Source organism: Sus scrofa, chromosome 3, assembly GCF_054392235.1.
Source record: "Sus scrofa isolate SSC_HxYL_T2T_F1_AM1 chromosome 3, Sscrofa_HxYL_maternal_Yorkshire_Landrace_v2.0, whole genome shotgun sequence".
NCBI classification, from domain to species: Eukaryota; Metazoa; Chordata; class Mammalia; order Artiodactyla; family Suidae; genus Sus; species Sus scrofa.
Genome location: NC_139385.1, coordinates 104,560,036 through 104,584,801, shown reverse-complemented (window position 1 = coordinate 104,584,801; position 24,766 = coordinate 104,560,036). Strand labels below are relative to the sequence as shown.

The window sequence follows — 24,766 nt, the reverse complement described above, 5'->3', positions numbered from 1 at the left end:
TGATATTCTATTAAATAAAAAGGCAAGGTATAGAACAAAGTGTGAAATATGCTGTAAAAACACAGGAGGAAAATGTCTCTGACACCCCCCCCAATTAAGTCAGATCACCTTGTTACATGTTATCATTATATTCTGTGCTTTGCCTTTATGATAGTTATGACAATAATAATGATTATTTGTGTTAAAAAAAAAAAAACCTCACACATATATTCCCTTGCAGCTGGTTCTGGGTGTGACGTTGGCTGCATCAATTCAATGCATCAAGCAAGATTTGGAAAGCAGAAGGGGCAGGCACCATCTTCTTTTGTTCTTAGCTATTGCTGAAGACAGTCATGGTCATTGCAATGGCACACTGGTGTCTAGAGATTAGCTTCACAAGTGCCAAAAGTTAGTTGCAGTGGCAGCTTCCTGATCCCTGGGATGGCAGTCTCAGGGGTATGTTTTTAAACTCAACACTCCAGGAAGGGCTCCCAAATCTCCATCTTCTGGAGGTGGCACTTCTCTAGCCAGATAGCTCAGTGGTGATGTTCACGGGGTCATTTGAAAGGACCCATTTTATTCTCCTCTTATCAGCCCTCCTAACAATTCTGTAGGCACCCAACTCCCTGAATTAAATGCTCTTCTGGCAGTGTTGTTTTTTTTCCCTGCAGCTGAACTTACACCGATATAATTGATAATATGGACTTTAACATAAAGAAACTGCAAACCTTATTTTAGAATCATAAAATTAATTTCATTTATTTGATCAATCATATACACTGTATGCTACCAAACCAAGTGTTAAAGTGTTGAAAAATTGCAAATCATCTATGAACTCTTCCACATGTGCTAACTACTGGCATGTCAAAACATACACAGCAAATCAGGGGCAGCATGTTTAACTTTGTTTTTAAAGTTTATTCAGAATATAGAACAAGTGAATGAATAGGTATTGAGGATTATTTTCAATAAACTAATATTTTTTTAGCTGTTGAACATGAACATGTCTGTCAGGTGGGCAAGTGGCTCATTTTACTCTCTAAGAAATGCCTGGTGACATCAATTCCAAAATCTGACAGAAATAACTGGGTGATTCCAAGTTTCACTCTTCTTGACTCAGGAACTGGAAATGATTCTCAATAGGCTGGGGAACCTATTAAAACCTCTTCTGGCCCGTAACTATAACAGGTTCATTCCCTTTCAATCATAGTGATACTGTAGATGACAAGACTGGATTTTGTCTTTTTTTACACTGTTTGCAATGTAAATTTTACAATGAGTCAGTAAAGGTGAGCACTACACAGGCAATTACAGCCTTTGAATACCACTGAGCACACACTTGATAAGATATGTTTGTTTCTGAGGCAGCATTATATATTTGCATTTAATCCAGTGACATTTTTTTGTGTGTGCTCTTAGAAAAGAAACATTTGGAGGTGATGATGGCTAAGAGGGAAAATGACTGAGAAGTCACAGCTCCCTGCAAACATAGACATACAAATTTACAATTACCTGGCAGAAAACAAACTGCAGCAAACATCTAATTCTAAATTTTCAGAGATTACACAGTGTTAATGAGGTTTCCATTGAGGGCAGCATAAGACAGAACTGCTTTGACTCTCAGATCTATTAAAAAACTAGTTAGAACCTTCCAATTCTTGACCATATGTGAATTATCCACTTGGTAGATTATTCCCTTGAAATTCAGCCAGCATAACCCCAAGTGACCTGTTCTGCTTAAGTCATATTTAGGAAACACTAACTTATTTAAACATAGACTATGCAAAACATTTACAGGGTAAATATATCTAAGATAAAAAAATATATATATATAACATTTCTAAAACCAAAGGAAATGTTTTTTTGACCATCCAAAATTTTGGAATTGAAAATTTTTTGAGATGCCAGGGCCCTTCTTGTCCTACAATTTCATTTAATAGCTGAGAAAACAGGTGTAGTGAGGTTTACTGACTTGCCCAGAGTAACAGTTAATTGTGAAATTAAAATGTTTAAATCATAGCTTATTTTCCATTAACTTGCACACACATTTTTGGAAATATTTTTAGAATTCTCTGAAATGTAGGGTAAATGATCCACACAAAAGCTCCCTAAGAACAGAGCTGGGCTCCAGCGTTGATGGGCTTGATGGGGTATGTAGCTGGGGGAAGGGGCCTGCCAGGTATTCCTTCACTCAACTTTGTTGCCAGCATTACAAGAATATCCTGACTCTATTTTACAACTCACTCAGATTGCTTATTACTTTTGTGCTCTTTCCGGCAAGTATATCTTGTATAGTTCCTTTCAGCTGCCTTTTGTGAACTATGGAATCTTAGGGAGGAGCTGGACCTAAAAGGAGTCTGGAGAGACACCCGGCAGGCTAGCAGAGAGAAAGCTCTGCAGCTCCTGGAGAAGAGAGGAAAGTAAGGTTCACAGTGTATATTTAATGCTGCCGAGCAGCTGGGCGCCAGGAATTGTGAGAATTTACACCACTGAAGCCGCTCAGCAATGGTTGGTGGGGTGCTGCTAGAAGTGAGCAGATGGAGAGAGAGGGATAAGTATCTATGCAGCCAGTGAATAAATTCCAGAAGCTCACCTCAGCACCACTTGCTGCCTTTCAGACTAAAGACCCACAACTGGGAGCTTAAATGTATTTGCAGATGTATTTAGATTTTACAGGGAATTCTGCAGCACCTCACAGTAGGATGGCTACTGAGGATGGTGACTATTAAAAAAAAGAGAAAGAAAGAGACAGAGAGAGACAGAGAAAGAAAGGAAGAAAGAAAGAAAGAAAGGAAGAAAGAAAGGAAGAAAGAAAGAAAGAAAGAAAGAAAGAAAGGAAGAAAGAAAGGAAGAAAGAAAGAAAGAAAGAAAGAAAGGAAGAAAGAAAGAAAAAGAAAGAAAGAGAAAGAAAGAAAATAACGAGTGTACTGGGGAGGATATGGAGAAATTATAATCTTATGTACAGCTGTGGGAATACAAAATAATACATCTGCACTGAAAATAGTATGACAGCTCACCCAAAATTTTAAAATAGAATTAACACATGATCCAGCAATTCTACTTCTGGGTAAATACCCAAAAGAAGTGACAGCAAGGACTTGAACCCATGTTCATAGCAACATTATTCACAATACCTAAAAGTGGAAATAATTCAATTGTCCATCACCAGCTGAATGTATAAACAAATGTGGTATATACATATAATAGAATATTCAGCCTTAAAAAGGAATTCTGACAAATACTATAACATGGATAAACCACAAGGACGTTATGCTAAGTGAAATATGTCAGTTATAAAAGGACAAATACTGTGTGATTCCACTTACGTGAAGTACCTAGAACACTCAAATTTTTAGAGCCTGAAAGTAGAATGGTGATTGCCACAAGGGCTAGGGTCAAAAGGAAATGGGGAATTAGTGTTTAATAGATACAGAGATTCAGTTTTACAGTATGAAAAGAGTTCTGGAGATGGTTGCACAAAAATGTGAATGGACGTAATGCCACTGAACTTAAAATGGTTAAGCTTTTTGTTCTATGTATTTTACTACAGTTTTTTTTTTTTTCTTTTAAAGGAAGCCTGCAGTATTCCTAAAGTGTGTTAATTTGTAAAGGATTCTTTTTTTTAATTAGAAATGACAATCACAGTTTATCTTCCATTCATTCTCTTCTTTATTCTTCCCTTCTTTCCTTTCTTCCTTGATGTCTCCCTATTTTAAACATCTATGGCTACTTAATATGTGCCAAACATGGTTTGATGCCCTGGGAGGCTCAGACAATCCATACTGCCCTGATCACATTCCAGCAGTGGGGAAGTGCCCCAGGTAAGCAGACATGATCACATGACCAAGGGTCAGCCAGAGATGTGTTCAGATTGCCATGGGAGCTCGGAAAAGGGACACCCTGACATGGCCTTGGCAAAGAAGGGAAAGCTTGGAGTTCCCGTTGTGGCTCAGTGGTTAAAGAATCCGACTAGGAACCATGAGGTTGCAGGTTTGATCCCTGACCTTGCTCAGTGGGTTAAGGATCCGGGGTTGCCATGACCTATGGTGTAGGTTGCAGACGAGGCTTGGATCCTGCGTTGCTGTGGCTCTGGCATAGGCCGGTGGCTATACCTGCGATTCAACCACTAGCCTGGGAACCTCCATATGCCGCAGAAGCGGCCCAAGAAATGGCAAAAAGACGAAAAAAAAAAAAAAAAAAGAAGAAGAGAAAGCTTACTGGAATTTGGAATTCCTAAGTAGAGTCTTGAAGAGTAAATAGAAGCTAGCTGGCCAAAGAAGGAAAAATCAAAACTGTTCTAACAATATTAGTGATAACATATTTTATAGTAATACAGCTATAATTCATGTATGATTTATCCAGTTGGTGTTTATTAAATACTAGATGCCAGGCCCAGTTCTAGGTGCTGGAAATATGCAGGTGAATAAGATAAAGTCCTCCTGTTATGAAGTATAGGGAGATTGTCAATGAATGTATGGACAAGCAAATACATATATATCAGCGTATGGTAAATGTTTTGGAGAACATTAGAGCAGGAGGAAAAGAAAGGCAGGTTTAGGAAGGAAAGGATGTCACTAATTTTTATATGGTGGCTAGAGAAGTCCTCACTAATAGATTAGCATTTGAGCAGAGGACTACAAGCAAGGAGGGAAGGGGCCCTATGGGAAGAAGTAGAGGCCAAGGCAATAGCAAATACAAAGTTCTTGAGGTGAGAACATGCCATATGTGTCAGGAGGACAGTGTGGCTGAGGTAGAAGGGAAGGGAAAAGTATTGGGAGAGGAAAGGATGGGGAGTGAGAGGACGAGAGTGCTTCCATGCCCAATGTACGGCATTTGAGGACATGATAAAAACGTTGGCATGAAGAGTATGTGAAATGGAAGCCACTAGAGGGCTCTGAGTTGTGGAATGACAGGACCTGACTTAGGTCTTAAAGGGATCATTCTGTCTGCTCTGCTCAGAAGACTGGAAGAGGCAAGCATGGAAATGGTGTCATCAATTAGAAAACTATTGCAATAATCCAGGACAAACTGATGGTAGTTTGGACTGGATGGCAGCAGGTGAAATTGTCATTTTCTATATAAATGTACATACATATTTTTTTTTTCTTCTTTTTTGGCCCCCCTGTGTCATTTGAGGTTCCTGGGTCAGAGATCAGATCCAAGCTACAGTTGCAACCTATGCCACAGCTGTGGCAACACAACACTGAATCCTTAACCCACTGTGCTGGGCCAAGGATCAAACATGTGTCCTGGAACTGCAGAGATGCCGCCAATACTGTTGCACCACAGTGGGACTCCCTATATATATTTTTAAGACGACATCAACATGATTTGTTGATAGATTGGATATCAGATGTGAAAGAAAGCAAAATAGTCATGAGTGACTCCCAAATTGTTGGCCTGAACAACTAGAAGCCTAGAGCTGCTGTTTACTAAGATGAAGAAACTGTTGGAGGAGCAGGTAGAAGAAGGCAGGGAATCAGGCATTTGGTTTTGGAGAGTCAAGTTCAAGAGTCTTATTAGACCATATACAGAATTATCAACTACCTGTTACATATAAAGGTCCAGAAATCAGGGAAGAAACATAGCTAAAGACAAAAACTGGAAGTTCTCAGCTTATGTCACTCGCAGACATTCCCAAGGAAGTGAGTGTAAATGCAGGAGGTATCCAGCATCTGAGCCATGGGGTACTTGGGGGTACTCCAATAGCCAAAGGTCAGGGAAATGAGGCAGAACCAGCAAAGAAAACTGAGAAAGAACAGACAGAGATAAAAGGGGAGCGTAGAAAGTCCTTGAGGAATTCCCATGGTAGCTCATCAGATTATGAACCGGATTAGTATCCATGAGCACGAGGATTCAATCCCTGGCCTCGCTGAATGGGTTAAGGATATGTTGTTGCAGTAAGTTGTGGTGTAGGTTGCAGATGCGGCTTGGATCCTGAGTTGCTGTGGCTGTTGGGTAGGCCAGCAGCTACAGCTCTGATTCGACCCCTAGCCTGGGAACGTCCATATGCCACAGGTGTGGCCCTAAAAAAAAAAAGAAAAGAAAAGAAAACCAAAAAAACCCTTGAAACCAAGTGAAAAGATATGTTTTGATCAGGAAGGAGTGAGCAATTATGTCTGAGATTGGTCCATTGGATTTAGCAACTTGGAGGTCAGTAGTGACCTTCTAAAAGCTGCTTTGGTGTAGTGGTAGGAGTGAGAGCTTGGTTGGAGCGCATCTGAGAGAAAATAGCTTTAGTTAAGTTAAAGTTTAACTAGTTAAAGTTGAATTTTCTATGCCTTGATTTCTTACCTATAAAAACGAATGTTAGTACTTTCCAAATGGAGTCATAAAAGTTAAAGGAAATAACATATTTGAATTACTTGATTAAGGACTAGTATATATAAGCCCTTAATAAGTACAGTGGTCTCTTGGTTCCACTTGGATTCTCTGCAGATGTCAAACTCCATGGATGTTGAAGTCCCTTACGTAAAATGGTGTAGAATTTGCCTATAACCTACACATATCCTCCCATATATTTTAAATAATCTCTAGATTACTTATAATATCTGCTACAATGATATGTAAATAGTTACTGGCATACAGCATATTCAAGTTTTGCTTTTTGGAATTTTCTGGAATTAAAAAATATATTTTTTTGATCCACAGTTGGTTGAATCTGCAGATGCTGAACCCGGAGATACAGAGGGGTGATGATATTTGCTATTTTTATTATTTATATTATTATTTTTAGATTTCAACTATTTAGGGGGAAAATAGACATTGACTTAAGTTAATCACCTTTTTGAAAGCTTAGATAAGAATTGCCATATTTGACCATTTTTCTCATTTTTATATTTCTTTTCTTTAAATCAGAAATAAAATGAGGGTATAAGGATAAATGCAAAAAGAGGGGCAGAAGGAGAAGAATTGAAGAGAGATACAAACAGGGGAGAAGAAACAGCTGAATACTATTGAGAGTATTTTTGTTTTGTTTTTAAAGCAAGAGAAATAACTATGTATGGTGGAGGAAATGATCCAGTCAAGAGGGAAAAATTAATGACACAAGATGGGAAGGCGATGCATTTGAAAGGAAAAGAGGAGTGGGATCTGGTGCCTAAAAGTAGAGTATGGCTTTAGGAATGTAAACAATTCATCCATAACCAAAGGACAGGCAGGGTCTACAGGTTTAGATGCAGGTGGGTGGATAGATGTAGACAGTAGGAAAGTGTGGAGTTTTTCTTCTTATGGCTTTCTGTTTTTTCAGTAAGACGTGAATTAAGATCCTCAGCTGAGAGTGAGGAGGGGCAGAGGTATTGGAGGTTTGAGAAGAAATAAATGTGAAACATGATATAGCCATTCAAGAGATAAGGAAAATGAATATATTAAGGACAGGTAGGAGGGTTACTTGGCAGCACTGACGGCCTAATTGAGGTTGATGGTGAAGAATTTAAAATGAAACCAGTCAGCATATTTTCCAATGGAGTCTACATGTGGATGGTGGTTTGGAAAATGTGGGGAGTTGACATTATCAGGGTTGGGGTTTTGTCAGGTGAGTACAAGGAAAGAAGAGAGGAGTAGGAGACTAGATGGATATGCAAAGGGTGATTATAGGACAGGACCATGTAAGGGTGGAAGAGGAGAAAAGTGAGGCCATAAGGAGGGATGATGAAATGGTGATAGAATCCTGACAGAGTACTAGACGGAGAGCATGAGACAGTTGGAGGGTGAACTCAGAGAATAGGGTTGTTCTTGTTTTTTGTTTTTTTTTCTTTTTTAGCCACCCTGGAGCATATGGAGTTCCTGGGCCAGGGATCAGATCCAAGCCACAGTTGCTACCTAAACCGAAGCTGTGGCAATGCCAGATCCTTAACTCACTGAGCTGGGCTGGGGATCAAACCTGCGTCCCAGTGCTCCGAAGAGGCTGCCAATCCTGTTGCACCATAATGGGAAATCCAAGAGTAGGTTTCTTGATATTTAGATAATAGAGAGGTTGTGGATATTGGTAGTGACAAGACATGCTTGTGGAGGGGATGACTCAGGCGGTGGAGAATGAAACCACTGGAAGAAAAGAGAAGCAGAGATAAAAGTATTGGAGAGGTCAGGGTATGGGAAGGATCAGGTGCATGTCATCTGAAAGCACCCAGAATTAAGATTATTTTTGGAGAGAGTACAGTGAGACAGGAGCTAAACTCTTCAAAGAATTAGAGTGAGTGACCTGGGTAATATAAAGAGATTCAAACTTTGGGAGGCAGAGAGTTTAGGAAGAGGGAGGAATAATTGGTCTCAAAGCAACAGTAAAGAGCACGAAGATTATTGATCCTAACTCCAGGCCCAGTAGAACACTGGGCTATGGCAGAAAAAGCAGCTGCCCCTAGAGAGAACTGTAAAGAAGTTCCTATGGGAGATACCTAGTTATCATTCAGGCCAACAAGGTGAAGAGACTATAGGGAATTTTGCTAATGTTGGACCAGGAGTTCCAGGGGACACAATGAAACTTCTTGTGTTGTACAGGTGAAGCAGTCAGGATCAGATTAAAGAATATATAGAGTAGTATGGGCATGCAAGCCTGGAAGGTGCAGTTCTGTCTTGTGGCCATCTGTATAAAGATCAGATTAGTGCCCATGGTCTTCCAGGTAGACTGTGGTAGTGAGGCTATGACTCTGGCATGGGAAGAAGGGACTATGGTCTTGCCAGAAGCACAAAGGCTGTGGGGTCTGTTGTATCTCCTGTGGCTGGTAAGGAGGAGGATAGGGGAGAAGTGATGATACAAGACGTATGGAGCTGTTACAAGAACCCAGAAAAGGGATGATCATGGCTTGGGTTGTGGTAGTGGTAGAGTTAGTAAGAAGTTGGTAAAAAGCAAATATATTTTTGAGACAGAGTTCAGAGGAGTAGTTAAGGGACTGGATTGATGGGGTGAGGAAGTGGTGGGGAGGAGACAGAGAGAAAGAGAAATAAGAATAGTTCCTACATTTTAATCTGAAGAAAGGTGGTATAATCTACCAGAATGCTGAAAACTTAGAAGGAGGGATGACAATGGCTAACTAAAGAAATCATGTTTCAACATGTTAAGTTTGACATTTAGATGGAGATGGTGAGCAAGCTATTGGATATATGTCTGCAGCTGTGGGAAGTGAAGCTTGGTGACCTTGAAGAACTTATTTAATTTCTCTAAGACTGTTTCCCCAGTGGAAAATAGAGGTATCTATTGTCAATATCTATGTGATATGAGAGTTAAATACGGTAACACCATAAAATGCTCAGGCTAGAGCTTGGCACACAGCAATGCTTAGGAAGTTTAATTATTCCCACTGAGAGAAAATGGAGCCTGTTGAACTTAAAGTAAATTTTCCAATGCTGCTAAATAGTGAGCCTTGGAACTGGGACTTGAATACCAGTCTACGGTCTTTCTAATACACCAGTGACACAATTAGAAGTAATACTCACTGTCAAGCCTCTGCCAGCCAGGGTTAGAAGATTTTAGCATAGTATCAAAGTCTATAGAAGGCTATAAACCATTCTTCCAGTGTTTTCATATATATCACTTTTTTATCCACAGAGTTATGATATAGGGAAGGGAAAACATAGACTGTGGAATTAAACCTGGTTCAATCTCACATTATAATTTTACTTTTAACTTATTCGACACAACAGCAGATTCGAGGGGGGAGGTCATTTTTTTTTTTAAAGAGGAAAATTATTAAGTATTATTCCTTGGCTTTTAGTAGCACTAAGTTACAAATGCATTGTTGTATGTGGATGCATAGGTATAAACTACCCTTTTTTTTTTAAAAAATGTTCTTAGGTAACTTAAGCATCTACTTAGCCAGTTAAAATAATTACCTCCCTGGAAATTACCATTTTCTAATACTAGTTCTAGACTATTAACCTTCATGTGTCAACTTCAGAGATCCTAGAGTCTTGATAATTTTCTCTGCCAAAGAGAAGGAAAACAATCCTCTCAATGAGACTCATCACTACTACTTAACATGCCATCAGACAGTCAGCCTCATTATCCTGTGAAATAAGGCTTAGATCTCAGAAGATGATAGAGTTTACTCAGAACAAGATGAGTTCTCAGAGACTTTTGGGAACACTAATTGCAATGGATGAATAATTTATCTTTAATAGTTTTCAACAAATATTCATTGAGGGAAATCTTATCAAAATACTATAAATTCTTGCCTCTGGTTAATCCTGCCTCTAGCATGATTAATAAATGGATTCAGTTTTAATAACTTCAGGAAAGGGAAGGTTATTTATTTAAACACTATCTCTTGACTCTAAGATGCAAAGATGCCGGGATCTTGCCCTCAAGGCATACTCTATCTACTGGGGGATAAGGACAAGAAAACAAAAATATAAACAGTAGAGAGTGATACATAGCATAACAGATGCTTAAGATGTAATAGACTCAAGGCAATTTTCAAGTATGTCCAGAGCCAGGGAATCATTTACTGTCAGGTTCACTCCAGGATGGTTCCATTCATCTCTCTCAATGCCTCCTTCATGCCACCTCAGGAATTATTCACTAGAGCTAAGAGCATAAAAACTACAATTGAGGAGAAAGGACATTGGAAAAAGCAAAGCTGTAGGCTTTGGGAAGGCATCAAAGACACACCCACACAAATGTGCTGGGGGCCCTTGATAGCTCATCTGGGTGCTACTGGGATATCATCCCTAGGGGAAGCATTTAATCGGCTGCAATAAATGTTCTCTATAAAACTGAATCTGGACACTGCCAATTTTTTTTTTTTTTTTTTTTTTTTTTTTGTCTTTTTGTCTTTTTGCTATTTCTTGGGCCGCTCCCACGGCATACGAAGGTTCCCAGGCTAGGGGTTGAATTGGAGCTGTAGCCACCGGCCTACGCCAGAGCCACAGCAATGTGGGATCTGAGCCGTGTCTGCAACCTACACCACAGCTCAAGGCAACGCTGGATTGTTAACCCACTGAGCAAGGCCAGGGACCGAACCCAAAACCTCATGGTTCCCAGTCGGCAAGGCCAGGGACCGAACCCAAAACCTCATGGTTCCCAGTCGGATTCGTTAACCACTGCGCCACGACGGGAACTCCGTGGACACTGCCAATGTTAAAGGCAGTGTTAGGGGAATTCAACCTGGTATAACTAGGAAGTCGGTGCTTTGCAGGATAGACCGGTGGTGACTCATCACAACTTGATAATATCACATCTGAGGACACAACGTGGCAGCCCTGATTTGCTAAATGGGAATAAAAAATATTAGTCATTTTTTATAATAAAAGAGAGAGTGCTTCCAAAGTTAACTCTTTAAAATGTCTCCAGTTGTTGGGTATTCAACAGCAAGTTTAACAAACTGTGGAAACTGGAATATTGATGTTATTTCAAAGGACTCAGAAGTAGTTAAGTGACTTAGATGTAGTTAAATATTTAGTGATATACACTTTATGTGAACAACATATTCAAGATTACTCATATAGCTTATTTTCTCATTTAAAGTTTGAATAACATGGTTATTCTGCTGAAGTGCCACTTGACATCATCAATGATAATTGATATTGGCTCCTTACTACCCTTGATTTTTTTCTCCTCTCTATGGGAGCAGCTATAGTCTACATGCAGCCTTAGGAGAGGAAAAAGGTAAGTTCAGGGACCAAAAGGATTCATAATATTATATAAATTTAATTGAAAGCATTATATATATATGCATATATAACTATGCATCTTTAAAGTTATTAAATATATGGCATATTTTTATGAGATATGACCTTTACAGAATGTGTATAATTTTAAAAATTAATCTTAAATTTTTGGGGAAAAACCTTCATTGGAGAAGGCAGCTAATGACACAATTGTTTGGAGAAGTTAAAAAAAAAAAAACTACAAAAGAAAACCCACTGGTTTTGAGAAATCCCAGATGGACTTGAACGTGCTTATGGAGGCAGCAGGTAGTAATACGACAGATTAGGTTTGACTTGACTGTCCAGTTTTCAAAAGGAAGTATGAAATTCTCAGATAAATGAAACTTGTAAAAGAAGGGAATTCATAACTCTCTCTCCGTGGATTTTGAAGAACTATTTAAGAGTATGGAACTGCCTAAGAGTAAAATGGGAGCAGTGGACTTGTTGCCCTGTCCAAGTCAGTCAGACCTTCCATTCTTTTATTATTTTTTTTTAAATTGATTTTCTTTTCTTCTTTTTTTTTTTCTCTTTTCAGGGCCACACCTATGGCATATGGAAGTTCCCAGGATAGGGGTCAAATCAGAGCTGCATGCCAGCCACAGCCACAGCCACAGCCACAGCCTCAGCAACACCAGATCCAAACCACATCTGCGCCCTATACCACAGCCCCCGGATCCTTAACCCACTGAACAAGGCCAGGAATCAAACTCATGTCCTCATGGAAACTAGTAGGGTTTGTTACTGCTGAGCCACAGTGGGAATTCCAGGACCTTCCATTCCATTCTTATCCAGCCATATGGAAGCAGTTATGGTTCCTTGGATACTGTTGCATGACCCCACCCCACACATTCCTGTCCCACTCTTAACCCTATTGGGTTCTCGTAGCACCATACTCTTTCCTTCTGTGGCAATTAACACAGTTTGTAATTAGATATTTATTTGTTTAATAATCTGATTACTTGACTTCATCATACTGCAAATTTCAAGAGGTACAAACATCACAAAGTATTTTGTTCAGAAACATATCCTCAATGCCTACTTATTGATGAAGTATCTAGGAGTAATCAATAAATATTTTTGGGAGTTCCCATTGTGGCTCTGAGGAAATGAATCTGACTAGTATCCATGAGGACTCAGGTTTGATCCCAGGCCTCAATCAGTGGGTCAAGGATCCAGTGTTGCCATAAGTTGTGGTGTAGGTCACAGATGCAGCTCAGATTTGGCATTGCTGTGGCTGTGGTGTAGGCCAATGGTTACAACTTGGATTCGACCCCTAGCCTGAGAGCCTCCATATGCTGCAGGTGCGGCTCTAAAAAGACCAAAATATATATATTATATATATATATATATTTTTTTTTTGAACAAATGAATAATTTTTTATTCCCTGCTTATAATGCCTTCCCTCTTCCTATTTGGCTGTTGATCTCATATTTACGTTTTTCAAAACCCAGCTTGTATTGCCACTCCAAAACACTGCTCCTGCAGAGGGATTTATATCCTCCTTTCTCACCACATCTTCTAAGCATTTGGATTGCTGTACTCACAACATTGTCCTGAGGTTGTTTATGTGGACCTTCTAATAATTAGACTATGAGCTCCTCAAGGTCAGCAATTGGGTCTTATTCATCTTTTTATTCCCAGTATCCAGTGGCATATCGTAGGTGCTCAGAATAAATGAACTTTGTGTTTCTGGCTAACACATTTAGCAGCAGTGGTGAGCTGTAGGTCAACAGAAGGAACACTGGTGTTGCTTCCTTTCCTTTAGACTTTTCCCACTTCTCTCTTCATTTTCCCCAAATGGAGCTTCCTAGGCCACTGTGGGGCAAGTCTATGACATAAGCAGGGACAGTCAAAGAATTTCTCTGGATATGTTCTTCTAATAGCTGAGTGATAGATAGCAGTTCTCTGCCCTTTGATGGTGCTAATGTCAAGTCATTCCCCACCACTTGTTGAATGCAGCCATCTCTAAAGAAAGTCCTGAAAGAATCAAGTGCCTAGTTCTCACAAGATTCAGCCATCACTGTTCTTTCAGTAGACTGACTATATGAACAAGTACATTCCCATTTGGCCTAAACCAGTTCAAGCTGTAAGACTTGCTAACAGGGGCAGAGTTCAGCTTCAATCCACTGTCAGTCTTCTTACCCCATGCAAAATTTCAAAAAAAGATGTTCCTTTCACAAGTCCTTTCTTAAGAAATTACTGGATGATATATTCCACCAAATGAGGAAATAAACTGGGAAAGAACAGAGTGGATCCAGAGGATTCAACACAGGAGTGAGGCAAAGGATATCTCCAGCATGACAAAAAAAGGGAGGAAGTCCCAGAAGACCTCAGACTAACCAGGTGATGTGGTAGGCCTAGAAGCAACCTGAGTATATTAAGTGGGATGGAGGACTCCCTGAAGGATGCCACTGGGGGAGAAAAACAGAACTACTAGATTATCTAACAGGATTGGCCATGGGAAAATTTTTAGAGAGAAGCATTTTATAGAACTCTTGGTTGCTTTGGAAACACAGTTGGTTCAATGAAATCTAAGCAAATGAAAAAACAGAGGCATTTATCAACTTCAAGAGAAACTAAAAGATATACAAGAAATAAAGTTCAATCATCATACATTTCTTGACTTACCAGAAAACAATTCTTACATTCATATTAATTATTACTGATTATGAATTCAATCAAAAAGCATGATACAACTATGTTAGGAGGATGAAGGAAGGGGCGGGAGAAGAGTAAAAGAGTACCAACTGTATAATGAAAGGAAACCAATAGGTAATATCATATTAGATGAATAGAAAGAATCATTACCCAGAAACTTGAAGACACATAGCAGTAATTACAAAAGCTGGAAAACATTGTCTCGGGATAATAGGATAGTAGGGGTGGAACAGAGCTGTGTGAAAATGCTGCTGAGTGGTTTTTTTCTTTCTTTTTTTTTTTTTTAATAAACATTGTGGCAATACTTGACCTTTTATTTTTTATTTTCTTTCTTTTTAGGGCTGCACCTGGGGCATATGGAAGTTCCCAGGCTAGGAGTTAAATAGGAGCTGCAACTGCAGGCCTATACCACAGCCACAGCAATGCCAGATCCAAGCCACATCTGCAACCTATGCCACAGCCTGCGGCAACTCCAGATCCTTAACTCACTGAGGCTAGGGATTGAACCCACATCCTCATGGATACTAGTTGAGTTCTTAACCTGCTGAGCCACACCAGGAACTCCCTTGACCTTTTAAATTATGCACATATATTGCTTTGATAAGTAAAAATTAGTTTTAAAATATCATATTGAAGGAGCACCAAATTATTAGTTTTCTCAGTTGCCTATGTATCTTATAGCTCTACTCTCATTCTTGGAGGATTAAAAATATGGTCAGAGAGCTAGTCAGAGGACAAGTTATGAAATGCCTTATGTGCCAAGCCTAAGAGCTCTGATTTTATTGTGCAGAGAATGGAAAGCCTTCAGGGATCTTAATCACTGAAATAATAGATTAGACATGATCTCTTGAGCATTAGTTTTCTAGACTGGATTGGCCTAGGAAGGACTATTCCGTCACTTTTAACTCTCTCAACATTTCAGCATGAAAATTTTTGAATATTTATGTTATTTATTTAAGTTTTATTTAATTCATATTTATTATATATTATTAAATAATTATAAATTATTTAACTTTACTATTAAAATTTTCAGAAAAATTGAATTATACATTGAACATCCATATAACCACTTAGATTCTACAATTAACATTTTACTGTTTTTGCCTCCTACATAGTGATCTACTTACCCCTCTGTCCATCCATCAATCCTCCTGATATTTTTGATAAACATCATTTCTAAACACTTCAGCATGTATATAATTAATGAGAGTTCCTTTTTTTACAGTTCTTTTGGGTAAAATCTACATTCAATGGAATTCACAAATCTGTAGTATACTATTCCAGAGTTTTGACAAACGCATGTGCCTTTACACATGCAAATGTAAAACCCACACTCTTTTCAACATACAGAACATTATCATCACCCAGAATGTTCCCTCATTGTTCTGCCACCTTTTAATTTCTTTGCTACCATAAAGTCCCAATGGGACTGGGTGACATCACCAAAGCCACTGCATGAATACAGGGAGGAGTAAGAGTAGGATGCAAGGGTTGGGTTATCACACAGCTATCTTCCTTGGTGGAGGGTCCAGGAAAATCAGAGACATTGACAGAATATGAGAGGCTCATCTTGGTAATATCTTGGTTAAAGATACCAGATAAGAATTTAAGATCAGGAGTTCCCTTCATGGCTCATTGGTTAACGAACCCAACTAGGATCCAAGAGGATGCGGGTTTCATTCCTGGCCTCGTTCAGTGGGTTAAGGATCTGGCATTGCCTTGAGCTGTGGTGTAGGTCATAGATGCTGCTCAGATCTGGCATTGTTGTGGCTGTGGCCCGCAGCCGGAGCTCTGATTTGACCCCTAGTCTGGGAACCTCCATATGCCACAGATTCGGCCCAAAAAGCAAAAACAAAAAGAACTTAAGATCTGCTGTTTGCCAAAGCAGTACCTGACCTCTAAAATCTCTTCCAGCTCTGATGTTACGTCTTCATTCCTGGGGTTTGGAAAGCTGACTTTGTTTTCAATGAATCTAGCAAGCACGTACTAGATATATAATTGTAATAGGATCTGAAAGGCCCACTGTACCTTAGGTATTACTAATACCATTTGTTCTTGGTCAGAGTTAACCACCTTTTACTCTGGCTCAGGCTTTTGGTTATATCTGTCTGGTTTGTGAGGTGGAAGCTGGTAAATTGAAGAGCTTCTGTAACATATGGTGATCATTTGACATATGGTGATCACAACTCTCACCCACCTTCCATAAAAATTACACAGTGAAAAATTGTCTGGTCCTGGCCAATGATGGGAGTTTGTAAGATTACCAGCTATAGTTAGAATTTCCAGCACAGACCTTTTCTCAATGTGAAATTAAGTGATCTTAGGACCTATCATCTCATGTTCTTCTTAACCACACATGACTTTAATAAACACTTAGTAAAAACTATTTGGTAGAATTTAATCAGAACTTTCTCTGGCATGTCTATAAACTTTCTCTGGCATTACTTTCAGAATGGTGAAGATCCAGAAGTGTCTTCACAAGAATAAAAGAAAAGACACCATAAGTCAGGCACTGGATTCTGAACTGCTAACTACAACCCCTTGCCCTGGGCTAGGTCCTGCAAGGGATTCAGAATAACTGAGAAAGACTCTATTTTTTAAGAGAAGACAGAGCTCACACCAACTAGGAAACACTCAGGTGCTTAGCTGTGTACTAACATCTCTCCCCTGGGTTGGAGAACATCCCCTCTGCTACAGATCCTGCTCTTTCTCTATCACAACTTTCTTGACACTTACATTTATTTCCTTAGTATCAGTTTCTTTGCTGGAGTGAGCAAGGTTCAGCCCAGTTCATTGCTGTATTCTCAGGATCTAGGCCACTGCCTGACACAGAGTAAGTTCTTAGTGAAGGTTGAATAAATGAATAAAGTTATAAAAAAAGACATTTCTACTAAATAAGAGATTTAAATTGTGAGTTGTGTCAAGTTAGGTTTTTAAGGTCTTTACGTTACAACATAGGTATCATGTCTTGAGAGCAACCTCATCCCCACAAAGGCTGGTCCCACTTCTGCTACATGTCGACATGCGGCTGTACTTACACATCTGGAAAGACAGGCCCTCGGGGAAGGAGGCACGGGTCTGTGGAAAAAGATAAGGGAGGGAAGAGGTGCTGAAAGGAGGAGCTCTGATGAGAGCTCCACCCTCAGGAGCAGAAAAGCAGCCATCAACCCATCTGGGTACTGGATAAGGATAAAGTTGGACACAAATGTAAGGTTTTTGGAGACTTCATAACTCCTTCATGTTGTTAATTTTTTGTATCCCTTTCTGTTTCCCCATGGTGACCCCAACAAAGCCCTTAAAACCAAAGGGTCCTGTGTACTTATTTTGATACACAGCAATATAAGGATATATCCCAATCCACATCCACTCTTGGAGAAAATGAGAACCAAGAAATATACTAACAGCTCAGAAAAGAAAAGAAACCAAACTGAATGTATCAGATCTATGGAAAGGAGAAAAGAGGTTCAAGGGGTTGGGTCATAGAGAGTCTAACTGGGAAAAGAGCCATTGAGTCACCAACAACCCTCCTCCTCCCAGTGCTGTCCTCCTCGAGTGGTCTATGTTTTCAAATGTCCTTTCCTTCCTATCCTTAATTCAAATTCCCATGTGGGCAAAAGAGGAGGAGGGAGTTACTGGACCACCATGGAAAAATCAAGGAAAGATATTCAGAAGAGGCGGCCACATATGAGCTTCTTAATTTGGCATCATCTCTAACAGAATTCTTGTATGACTGTACTCTTCTGGGTCAGCATCCATGGGCTCTCCAGGGAAAAACACCATTTTTTCAAGAGGAATAGCTACTGTTCTATTTAGTGCTTGGAAGGAGAAGGTAAGGCAGAGCCATTCCCAAGAGAAATATCTAGTGGAAGAATTTCTTAGTGTCTCCTAGTTGTACCTTAGAACCCATGATTTCTTTGCATTTATTCCTGAATGTGATTATATTAGCTAGACACAAATGGCAAATATTTCATGTTAATGACTATAATTTGTGTTCCTTTTACCTTGCCAAGGCAAGCGTCTGTAGCTTGTCCTTTCATTCTGTTAATTATTCAGCATTAATGAAAAGCATCTGTGTAATACTTTTTTACCAATACTGGATTTCTTATGTCACTTTTACACATTATTGGACCTTCAATCAGCCCTTTAGAAGCAGGAGATCCTCTTCACAGGATCTCTAATTCCATCTCCAGACCTGAGTTTTCTTTTGATCTAACCACACATGTTCCTTCCCATCTTCTAGGGTGCCCTGTCATATACACAGGGAATCTTGAGTAGCACTCTGGCTGTACCCCATTTCCTGTCCTAGCTCCTCCTTTTCCTGTTCCTAGAAGGGCTAAAAGGAACTATGAGAGTATGGCCTGCCCGTGAGGTTAGGGCGTATGGAGTTCTTGTTGTGAAGGTGGCCTCTGCAGTCTGACAGCCTGCATTAGAATCCTTGCCTCCTTGACTAATAATATTACCTTGAGCAAATGTCTCAATTCCCAAAGCTTATAAAATGGAAATCACAAAATGGCCAGCTAACAGACTTGACTAATGCTCAAATAACAACTGATACAATAATCCCTAGCTGGGTATCTCATTTACACAGCAGAGAACTCACAGTCCTAATCTTGAGTGGTCATTTTATCTTAGTGGGCAGAGAACACTTCCAGCCAGCCCAGAATTTGTGCAACACCTAATTATTAAGGCCAGATAGTGCCAACCAACCAGAGACACTCCAAGACTTTGTTTTCTTAATATAGAATAAAGCTGGTTTGTGGTTTTAGCTTTAAACAGTTGGGAGTTTCTGCTGTGGCGCAGCAGAAATGAATCTGACTAGGAAACATGAGGCTGTGAGTACAAACCCTGGCCTCGCTCACGGCATTGTCGTGAGCTGGGGTGTAAGTGGAAGACACGGCTCAGATCCTGAATTGCTGTGTCTGTGGTATAGGCTGGCAGCTGCAGCTCCAATTGGACTTAGCCTGGGAACCTTTATATGCTGTGGGTGCAGCCCTAAAAAGCACACACACACACAAAGACATGATAGTCAGCCCCAAGATGGTGCCCCCAAGGTTCCACACCTCCAGGTATTCATGCCCCTGTGTAATTCTTTCCTACACTGCATCAGAGTTGGTCTATGTGATGAACTGATAGCAGAAGTGATGGAATGTCTTTTCTGAGGCTGGGTTATAAAAAGCATTGTGGCTTCTGCCTTGCTATCTCTTAACTCAGTCTTTCTGGAGGATGCCAGCTGCCATAGCTTGGGGCAGCCTTGTGAAGAGACTGGTGAAGCAAGAAACTATAGCTTTTTTTTTTCTTTTCCTTTTTTGGCTGCACCCATGGCATACAGAAGTTCCCAGGCCAGGGACTGAATCCAAGCCACATTTGTAACCAATGCCACAGCTGCAGCAATATCAGATCCTTAACCAACTGTGTAGGGCCAGGGATTGAACCCACATCCTTACAGACACTATGTTAGGTTTTTAACCCACTGAGCCACAATGGGAACTCCCTAAATGTTTGTTGTTTTAAGCTGCCAAGTTTAAGGCAACTTTGGAAGGTAAACAGCAATACATGACTAATTCCAAACACTTTCTCTCTCTCAAACCTCAGCCCTAGGGTCAAAATTCTGCACTATATTCCTGCCCAGCAGTAATTACAGAAATGTCCACTAAGAGCTTACTCTGTGGTAATCATAGTTCCTATCTCATAAGGTTGGGAGGATTGAGCAGGATAATACATGCAAAGAACTTACTGTGAACCTAGCACATGGTAAGCACTTAGCCAATGCTAGTTATCCCTATAATACAGAAACATAGGGTAATTGCTCTAGATCTTGGTGTCTGGGAGGCTTAGGAAATAGAATAATGAGTGAAGATTTAGAGTTAAGGGTGCAGGGAAGGAACCCCCGAGGTACCTTTTCTCAATCCTAGCAGCTTTTAGGGATCACTCTTCTAATTGCTGCAGCCAGGGTTCCTCCAGTGAGACAGGAGGGACAAGCCAGAGGAGGAACATTCTTTTTTGTTGGCCTCTAAAATGACTAAAGTGATATGTTAAAATGTAGAAAAAGTTTACTAAGTGGAAAAAGAGACAGAAAATAGGAATATAGAATGGTGGAGTTATCTTTTTCTGCTTCTTAATTTTGCCTGGGTACTACCTAGTTTATTTTTAGTTTCCACTGGGCCAAGTAGAAGCTCCGCTCAGAAATATGCCTGATTTCACATAACTATGCACTCTGCAACTTAGAACAAAACATAGTCTATTGTGTAGTATCTGCTCATGCCCCAGGCTATCTCTGGTATGAGCTGCACAGAAATGTGATAGGCTCTGGAGTTGCACGCCAGGAGGCTTATCACTGGGCCATTTGTTCTCAGGGGAGACACACCGGAAGGGAAAGACAGTTTTTGAAAGGCGAAGAACAAAGTGAAGAATGTGAAGAACACAGTGAAAGTTTGTCAATCAATGTGTCAAACCAAAGTGATTATACAGAAAAGAAAGCAAGAACAATTAAGAGCCAAGAGTAGTCAGCGTCAGACTAAAACAAAATTGGTCAGTTGGAGCAATCTTGGAACTAATTCTATGACTATGGTTCATACACTGAATCATTATCCTTAAATAAACTAGAGTATAAGCGTCACAATTTTGTGTTTCAATCACTATGGTGTTCCCAGTGCCTACAACAGAGCTCAGCACATACTAGGAGCTTGATAAATATTTGTAAAATCAATGAATGAATGTGTCTCAACATAGCTCAAGAAGTAGGAGTAAATACAGATAGACTTATTTAAGTATGCACGCAGACATTTCTCAAGTTAAACACTTTTGATTGACATGGTTTTTAGCTGATCTCCCTTAGAAATCAGTAGTCAATGTGCATTATAAATCATATAAATTAGAAATCTCCATTATAAATCAGTCAATGTGCATTATGGCTCTTACTAAACTTCAAAATCATCCTGTCCCCAAACCTTGAGCTCCACTCACTTGTTAGACAAATTAGAAAGAATATACTAGCTTTGTGGGCTGTGGAAATAGGCAAGCTGGCTGTTTCAAATATATGAGATAATAGCTTGAGTTCAAAAGTCAGCAGCAACATACTAACATAGAATTGTCCTATACTCAGTTCAAGGGTTGTAAGCTATCATATCTTTTAGGGGTAGAACTATGCTCCCTGCCCCAGTGATTTACCGTTAGAGAAACTGCTTTGATAAGACCAACTGTTTAATCAGCCTAAGGCTCTACAGGGTCACTGCATAACTATCATTCCATCTGTAAGAATAAAAAATAAACCTAAGGAATTTCCATATTTTTTGTTACTTCTGGTATGAAAAAGAGACACAAACTGTGCTTGTTTGACTAGAATCCTTTAGTTCTTCAGGACTTTGAATTGTTTCAAAAGCCTCCTGAGAGGTAAACAAACCTCTCTGCACAAGAGATACTGCAGCATAAAGTTCAGGTCAGAGTACACATAGGAAAGACTCCACGGTTACCCACAAGTTTCACTGACTGTCCACAGCCAGCTTGGCTTCAGCTTCCTCAGAGCGAAACTTGGGAACAGTACAGTCATCTGGAGCCATTCTGTGCCGAATGACAACCATCTGTTTCCCATGTGCCCTTTCTACTTGCAATCACCTACATGAAAACCCATTAATTCATATTTCTTCAAAGACACTCAGCCCCATCTTGGAGCAGTAACACCTCTGACAGCAATTCTTTGGGTATTAAGAATGGATTACCTAGAGCAAACCTCAGAAGTGTTTAGATTGTCCATGCATTTCGACAAGAAAAATATTCCTAGTTCCTTTTTTGAAGACTTTTATCTTCCCATCTCAGAAAATCAGATTACTCAAATGATGTATAAAGAATGGGTGAACAATTATTTACATGAGCCCTAGCTTATGGCACTAAGTTTTGTTTGTTTGTTTGTCGATTTAGGGCCACTCCAACGGCATATGGAGGTTCCCAGGCTAAGGGTCAAATTGGAGCTGTAGCCGCTGGCCTACGCCACAGCCACAGCAATGCCTGATTCAAGATGGGAATGTGACCTACAACATAGCTCACAGCAACACCAGATCCTTAACCCACTGAGCAAGGCCAGGGATTGAACCCGTGTCATCATGGATACTAGTTGGGTTCGTTAACCACTGAGCTACAATGGGAACTCCTAAGGCATTAAGTTTTAACCATGGCGATAACTGGTTTAAAAGGATGCATGATTTGTTACAATCTTATTATGTATATTCATAACAGGTTTCCTTATGTTCATAGATAATCCACTCTCTAAGGATTAGAGTTCTGGAAGTGGCAGATAAACAAACTGAATTCATTCATTCCATAAGTATTACTGCACTCACTATGTGTTGGCCTGGTAGTAGCCTGGGATGTGGGGGTGATTTTATATTTACTGAAGTTAGACCTTGTGACTTTTTCACTTATTTCCTCCTTCAGAAAGTACTTGTATCTATGCATCTATCAGTTAATTATTTTTATCTTGAGCATTGCACCAATTTGCACTGTAATTATCTTTTCAGGGCAGAGTTTCATTGTGTTTATGCTATATGCATTATACATCTTGGGCAGTTGGCCTGGGGCAAATGTATTCAGTTCACTTTTCAGTCCAAAATGATTTTATAAAAACAAATAAAGCCAGGAAAACACCTATGTTGAGAATCAATATTACCATTGTCCTAGTACTATAAAATTTTTGCCACTTTAATGCAACTGATGAAATAAATAGCAATGGTTAAGAAGTAGAAGCCTGGTAATTGCTTAGACAGAAAAAAAAAAAAAAAAAAAAAAAAAACAGGTGGTGAGAAGGCTCCAACATCAAAAAGCGAACCGCAAAGGCAAGGCAAAGTTTACAGCTTTGGCACTCCCCTGCCTTTGAGAAATCACTCTAGAGGGCAAAGAGCACTAGGGTGATTACTGCTTTAAAACTAAGTCTCCCTAGAAACACTATGAAGGATGGATGAGAGGCAAACTTTATTACACATATACACACATATGTACATAAACATATATATACATACACATGTTTGTATATATATGCCCACATATGTACATATATATACATGTGTACATATACATATATATTATATAAAACAGTGTATGTCTGAGAGAAAGTAATGGGGAAAAGTAGAGAATCAAAGGGAAACTATGTGAATCGCCTCCCTCCCCAGGATTTTGAAAGTTTCTACTTGCACTTCAGTGAAGGGGAGAGCAATCAGAAAGAATTCACACCTGCTGAACCTGTTCCCCCCCCCCCCGCCCTTTCTTTCAGTTTGCCTACCACTAAGAAGTGGAATGCCCTGGGAATTCTGTTTGGACAAAGAACGTAGCCCCTGCCACCCTTGGAAGGGAGTAGTCATTTCAGAGTCCATAGCTGGGGCAGGCAGGGAGGGGAGTACCCTGGGGTTCTCCTTATTCCAATTATTAAAATTGGAGTTTCACAAGAGCAAGAACTTGCTCACAGCTATAAACCTGGCAGAAAGGACAGCACAGAATTGGTCCTCAAAAAATATTGTTGAGTGACTAAATAGGTGAATTAAAAAATCAGTGAATGAGATCAATGAGCGTTGAATGTTTTCTATATGCAGTAGAAAACACAGGAAAGTGTAAGACATAATGCTGCCTTTAGGAAGCTTTGTAACCAGATAAAGACACAAAGTTAACAGTCATAAAGCGGTTGGAGAACAACACACATTAATGGCAAGAAAGCCACTATTGTTTTCACAAAATAATCTTGAAAGCGAGGTTATGAGTGGTTCAGTCCATAATGCTCTTAAGGAGCTTGGAAAACAGAGGAATGATGCTGAGCTGGGCCTTAAATAATTGGTAGGATTTAAATAACTGCCTGTTCACTAAACCTCCTACTTTATTGGCATCAGGATGTGCCTCAGAACCCCTTGGGCTGGTTCTAATAATTTAAATTTTTAAGGATGTGTTAGGAGTTCCCGTTGTGGCGCAGTGGAAACAAATCCGACTAGGAACCATGCCGTTGCGGGTTCTATCCCTGGCCTTGCTCAGTGGGTTAAGGATCCGGCATTGCCCTGAGCTGTGGTGTAGGTTGCAGACGTGGCTCAGATCCCGAGTTGCTGTGGCTGGCTGCGGCGTAGGCCAGCGGCTACAGCTCCAATTCAACCCTTACCCTGGGAAACTCCATATATCACAGGGGTGGCCCTAAAAAAACCACAAAAGACAAAAAAAAAAAAAAAAAAAAGAAGTGCTAAATTCACCTCTCAGATCTATTTGCAAGCACAGAACTGTTATCATTAAGAGTGGAAAAAGGAAAACAAAGAATGACTTTGTAAAATAGGCATGGTGACCAGATATTTGGACCTCCAACCCCATATGCGAAATGGAGACTCCGTGGAAACTTTGTGCCCCCTACGTATTTGCACTCTGTCTATTGCAGATTTCATGGCCCTGTACTCACTTGTCACAGGGAAGGTGTTATTGCTTATGTGTTATGGTGGACTCTCCATTCTTTGATGTAAGTAGCACTTCA

At 39.9% G+C, this 24,766-nt stretch overlaps 1 protein-coding gene across 5 annotated transcripts in view; it reads right to left on the bottom strand.

The window, feature by feature from the left end:
* Positions 1–24,766, bottom strand: part of LOC146404818 (uncharacterized) — a 210,601-nt gene that overhangs the window by 150,012 nt on the left and 35,823 nt on the right. For 2 of the 5 annotated variants that reach the window (XM_085019356.1, XM_085019357.1), the window contains exon 3: positions 17,319–17,358. The exons of the other annotated variants lie outside the window; for them this stretch is intronic. In XM_085019356.1, the coding sequence (XP_084875482.1) occupies positions 17,319–17,358 (40 nt within the window). The remainder of the gene's footprint in view (positions 1–17,318; positions 17,359–24,766) is intronic. 5 annotated transcript variants of the gene reach the window in all.